Source organism: Triticum urartu, unplaced genomic scaffold, assembly GCF_003073215.2.
Source record: "Triticum urartu cultivar G1812 unplaced genomic scaffold, Tu2.1 TuUngrouped_contig_697, whole genome shotgun sequence".
NCBI lineage: Eukaryota > Viridiplantae > Streptophyta > Magnoliopsida > Poales > Poaceae > Triticum > Triticum urartu.
The window spans coordinates 64,281-69,651 of NW_024117774.1; the positions used below are offsets into that span (position 1 = coordinate 64,281).

A 5,371-nucleotide genomic window follows, 5' to 3' on the forward strand; every position below is an offset into this window, starting at 1 on the left:
CATGCTTCACAAAAGTGTTTTATTTGTTTATAACGTGTATGTGATAATACATATAAATACCATCGACCACTGACATGAAAAGGAAGTAAAATACCTCCGTTACTTTGAAAATGACCTCAGGCTCAACTCACACAAGTCAGTAGTTAAGCTCATCGAGACTGAATTCCCTGACTGACCATTTACCTCATCTCCGCACTTCTGCTTATGTTCTTTCAACATGTATTGCTTACATGTGGCACACACTGCTGGCGCTTTTCAAATAAGCTAGCATGTGAAAAGTAGAAGCAACTGGCCGTGCTACATACGCACTGAATGTTCAACGCCCCAAACATTTTTCTCTTCTTCTGCCTGTAATGAGCCCTGATCGGTCGCTTTATCAAGATAGATACTGCACCCAAGAACTATTGTCACAACCTGATCCATCCATGAGACCCACTAAACACCATGTGTGGTTTGAAAAAAAACATTTATCAGTAGATTTGGTTTTGAGCAAGCATGTATGGTAACTATTCTAACCCCTCCGTATAAGAAAATTGAACGGAGGCTTGTATCAGGGTAACCTATGTCCAAAAAAATGTGTTGTATGTTCTGGATTTCTGATGATTTAGGTCTTGGAAGACCTGAACAGGCAAACATTGCTAAAACGTGCATCATTTACCAACAAGGTCTTTATTTTATACCAAAGTTTTAGGCAGCTACAGTTTACAATTCCAAAATGGAAATGTAAATACGTATGATTAATGTGGATGCAACAAAAGAGTTCTTAGAACAGAAGACTTGGACATGGAGAAACTTAGCGAGGTTCAGGAACACAATACAAAGGCATGCAACACTCCCGAACAGTGCATTGTACAGGACGTATAATGATCTCCAAGATCTGCAAAACTGATCCTCCAGAACACTTCATCTGAGTTGAAACACTATCAATCAAGCTTCATAAGATCTGTTCAACAACTCATGAAAAAAAGAGAAGACGATGAAACATGTGTTCTGTACACTCATGCCTTTCAAAAGAGTTCCCTAAAAAACCTTGTTTCACATAACTCTGGCGATGGCCAAGCCTGGGAGCCTTTGGTCGATGAGGACCAGACTAAGCTGACACTCCCATGGTTGCATACATCAACCATGCCCTCCCCAAGTCGGATCTACTCATTCTTAATGACATTTATAATCACATCTACATACAAGAAAACATGAGTATAATCAGAAAATGAAGAGGCTGGCAAAGGGCCACAAAAACAGAGAAGAGGCATGCCGAAAGCATATTCATGGTAATGTAAAAAGAAATCAGTTAGTAAGCTCGACAAAACAAATGGCAGTCTGTAACACCATTACATAGGGCAAAGGGACAATAGTTTTCCAGCATTGTTCAGTGATGCGGGGATAAGGGGAACATGACAATAATATACGTACATTCATAGGCAAAGGTAGACCACCCAAATAAGGGGAACATGACAAAGATGAGACGATCAACAAACGAACTAACACAACAGCACACAAACCAAACACTACAGAGAAGTCCTCAGCTTGATCAACCAACCATTGCGTAAAGAAAATATAAAAGGATGACAGCTAAAGAAAATAGAAGAATATAAGCTTAAGTGGCGAACAAATAGCTTCTGCACTCACTGCATATAGCTAATTAGCTATACTATTAAGTACTAAAATAAAGAATAGTCTGTTTGCCTGAAAGCTATTTTTTATATCCAACGCATCAAATCGATTTAGGATTTAACTCCACAACAACCGAAAGTATCAGTGTGCACACATTTCAGTTATGTTTCCTAATAGGCAGTAGGTTTTAGAAGTATCATAAGAAACCAAAGAATGAACTTGCCTGCCTCACCTATCATCTGGAGATTAATAGAAGGCCAAACCAATGCTGCCAAGCATTTTTAGAATTGGATCCCAAACAAATGGGAAATGATGCCTAGAATGAAAAGGCTGCACAAGGCACACAAGAATAATCTAAAGCGGGGTAATTAAAAAAATGGAATATTACCAAGCCTACTACGAAGCAGGATGCTCAACAACTCATATCTTTTGAGGAACATTTTTACACATCAAAAATTCAGAAGCGTACAAATAGAGCTAATAAATCTGGATACTGTATTCTGAATCTCCCAAAATTAGCTGAGCTATTCACACCCAAAAGTAGGCAAAGAAAGGTATATTTCTGTAGTTAGACTTATAGTTGCATAAGCACCCTTGCATGCGGTACGATGTCATCATGACCGAATCTATGAAACTGAAAATACATTGTTGTGTACTAATTTTGGCTCCTCGGAAGCTAGTACAAAAGAAGAGGATCCAATTGGATATTGTTCTTATCTTCCTAGAAAAGAAAGGTAAAAAACTGATTCAGTGCTGATTCCAGGTAGGTAAATAATCTATTCACCTTGATTAACCCACGAGTTTATATACTTATTCCTCGATTTTATCCTGTCTAGCAGGTTTGCAATAGACGTTGGTATAGGTTACTCAATCTGAGGTAATGGAGTAGATCAAACGACTGGGCCACTCAAATGTGATTTTCATCAATTAGTCATCACGGAACTGGCATACTTCTTCCCTCGATTTTCTTCTATCGAGTAGGTTCTTTATTAGAGATGGAATCAGAAGGGGAGATGTTATATCCTCAATATGCAAATTCAAGCTAAACAGTCAGAAGCAACAAACTGAATGTCCCAGCGAAACAACAAACTGTACTACAAGAGTCTGAAGAATTTCTTGGCTGCACCATTACTAATGAAGTTAACATCCACCCGCCAAATGATATTTGATCTAGGGGTAGGATAAAGAGAATTAAGGGGCATAATGAGAAAGGATGCAAAATAGGTAACAACAATAAGGCGAAGGTGTCGCAGCTATGCGAGATTCTATCTGTTTGTTCGCGTTTAAAAACAGTTTTTTTATCTGTCTCACTTCATGAACTGATAATTGGATATTGACTCTAACTGCAATACTTTTTTGTTTGTGTGAATGACATAGTTAATATTCATTCATCATTATGTACAGTTTTGTTGCAACTGAAATATATGTATTTCTACCTATCGGAATGCTTAGACTTTCCTGTCTACATATATATCACAAAATAACAAGTTAGATGCTTGCAGAAAACACATAAATTACCAGATATCTTGTAACGCAGTATAAAATACCTTGTGGTTCCGGGCAATACTGACCCTCTTCTTAATAGCCCCAAGCTCCTGAAAGAAACCTGCAAAATAATCGAAACCAACAAAGATGATATTAGGACCAGACCCCTTGCATCACCTGCACTTCTCCAAGCTCTAACGACAGAGACATACCTTGCATCTGGTCCTTGTAGAAGCCGTGGGGGATATGGCCGGTACATAGGACAGGGGTCGTGTTCTCCGGCTCCTCCGGTTGCTTCACCTCTCGGATCCTCTGCTCTTTCCTCTCCGGCAGCTACACCAATTACAACACAACATCAGGGACACGGAAAAAATGCACGCATGTGTGTGTGTTTTTCTGTTGGGTTCGATTTGGTTCAAAGGCAAGCACGCACACAACAAGAAGTCCTTCCCCTCACGGTCTTGGAACCAGCCGAGTGCTGCAAGAGAATCAAATAAGAGAAGGGCTTCCCCGATTTGGCCCAAATCAAGGCCGAAATAATGCCATCCTCTTATTTGATTTTCTACAAAGTTTTATTTAAACTAGAAAGTTGGTCTAACATTACATCATCATGCAAATATATACACTGGAGGGTGGGTACCCAGTAAAAGGACACCCTGAAAATGGAAATGCAATATGGTTAGCATTGAAACCCTCATTGCAAAAGAACCACCGGAAGGCCTCAACTTTCTGGACAAAACTGGGTACTCCATTCCACTTGGAATGTACTGGCAGTATGGCCTGAATACACACAAATGAGTTACGTAAGACACAAAGGCAATTGTATTTTGTTGTGCAGCATCATTTACCTAGCACAAAACATTTTTTAAAAAGTGTGTTTCCGTCTTTCTGTTAGCACTTATTTACCGAATAGGAATGTAAAAGCTATATTTAAAATGGCAGGGTCTTAATAAAATACAATTAGATAGAGCAGCTCAGATGAATCAATAACATCCCTGCTTTTACGAATCCAATTCTTAGAACTCTTGGTATATTGCTATCTCTGTCCAGTCTAAATGTACGCTCGCAACATCATCTTGCGAAGTAAAAAAATGATTTGATGCATCCTATGTGCATAACATGATCTATGAAAACAATTTTACACAAAGCATATAAACCAACTTGGAACTATTCAACGACCCATTGCCATTTTCTGAACTTAATCAAGAAAAGTAGCTACATATAGCTAAAATCAAAGAGAAACTATGAGGCTGCAGAAGAGCATCGTCTCCTCATGCCTCGTTTCCTGAGAAGAAGATAAAAGGGAAGGGTTTGCGAACACACAACCACGGCATGCCTCATCGATGAATCAGTGGCCAACGGGAGGAGGCCGCACGGAGAGAGTAAGAAAGAGATTGGGTGAAGCTCACCTCGGTGTTGGCGGCAGATGCGGTCGCCGTCGCTCCTCGTGTGCGCATCTCCCCCAATCCGCGCCCCTGGCCTTGACCACCGCGCCCGCTGCCTGCCGAGCCTGCCACGCCCACTGCCCGCCGAGCCTGCTGCACCATGTGTGGCGCTCACAGACGCTAGCCGTCGCCGTGCATCAGTCATGGCACCATCGAGACGCTCGATTTTTCCTTTTCCTCGTCTAAATCCCGACCGGAAGACCCGGCCGTTGCCATGGGGCCCAAGTGACGGAGATGGTCGGCTGTGAGGACGAAGGAGGGAGGGGGCCGGCGACGCGGGGAGGAGAGGAGGCGGCCGAGGCGAGACAGGAGAAGAGGGGCGGCGACATGGGAGAGGATGGAGCGAGCGGGGAGGAGAACGAGGCGGAGTGGGCGCAGGGCTGGCGGCTAGGGTTTTGACGCGCAGGCGGAGCGGATTGGCAAATTCCCTTGGGGACACGAACAAAGTTTACCCAGGAAGGAGCGTCCGAAACGAGCCCATCAGTCATTGGTCAACGAAAACAACCGTGAAGTGAAAATCGAGTTTAACTGTTCTGAAAATCTAACGGCTTAGACGTGTTTGAAAGCCAGATCTGACGGCCCACGAAGGCCCAATCTGGGAAGCCTTGTGGAGGTGAGTTGGCTAGCTTCATTATATTTTAAAATTTGTCCCTACCCTCCCAACCACCGATTGGTTGTGCACCCCCCACCCCTCCTCCTCGGGAGAATATCATGTGCCCCCATACCTTAAATGCTATATGCCGATACGAGTTGCTTGGAGCTTGTAGATCTGAGATATAGCAGCTCACATGATGTGTCTTAATGTTTTTGCAGGAAATCTTGATGAG

General features: G+C 42.4%; 1 protein-coding gene across 8 annotated transcripts; it reads right to left on the reverse strand.

Annotated features, from left to right (window-relative positions):
* Positions 1 to 718: 718 nt before the first annotated feature.
* LOC125531338 (uncharacterized RNA-binding protein C1827.05c-like) lies at positions 719 to 4,990 on the reverse strand. 8 transcript variants are annotated; one of them, XR_007293162.1, is made up of 5 exons: positions 4,509 to 4,990; positions 3,740 to 3,879; positions 3,533 to 3,577; positions 3,312 to 3,432; positions 719 to 3,220 (listed from the first exon to the last, which is right to left on the reverse strand). XR_007293162.1 is itself a non-coding variant. In XM_048695749.1 (5 exons), the coding sequence occupies exons 1-4, from the start codon at positions 4,644 to 4,646 to the stop codon at positions 1,861 to 1,863; spliced, it is 402 nt and encodes a 133-aa protein (XP_048551706.1). In that variant the 5' UTR covers positions 4,647 to 4,990; the 3' UTR covers positions 764 to 1,177; positions 1,847 to 1,860. The 8 variants fall into 8 exon arrangements, 4 of the variants coding, with proteins under 4 accessions (XP_048551706.1, XP_048551707.1, XP_048551705.1 ...); XR_007293161.1 differs by having other exon boundaries at positions 3,704 to 3,879; XR_007293160.1 differs by having other exon boundaries at positions 719 to 1,944; positions 3,162 to 3,220; positions 3,533 to 3,879.
* Between the last annotated feature and the right edge of the window lie 381 nt (positions 4,991 to 5,371).

Bases quoted from the DNA above. Each gene is read 5' to 3' on its own strand.
- LOC125531338 (XM_048695749.1), bottom strand. From the start codon at position 4,646: ATGGTGCAGCAGGCTCGGCGGGCAGTGGGCGTGGCAGGCTCGGCAGGC. The intron at 3,433-4,508 runs GTGAGCTTCACC...TAATTGGTGTAG, and splicing joins CATCTGCCGCCAACACCGAG to CTGCCGGAGAGGAAAGAGCA. The intron at 3,221-3,311 runs GTATGTCTCTGT...ATTATTTTGCAG, and splicing joins CTACAAGGACCAGATGCAAG to GTTTCTTTCAGGAGCTTGGG.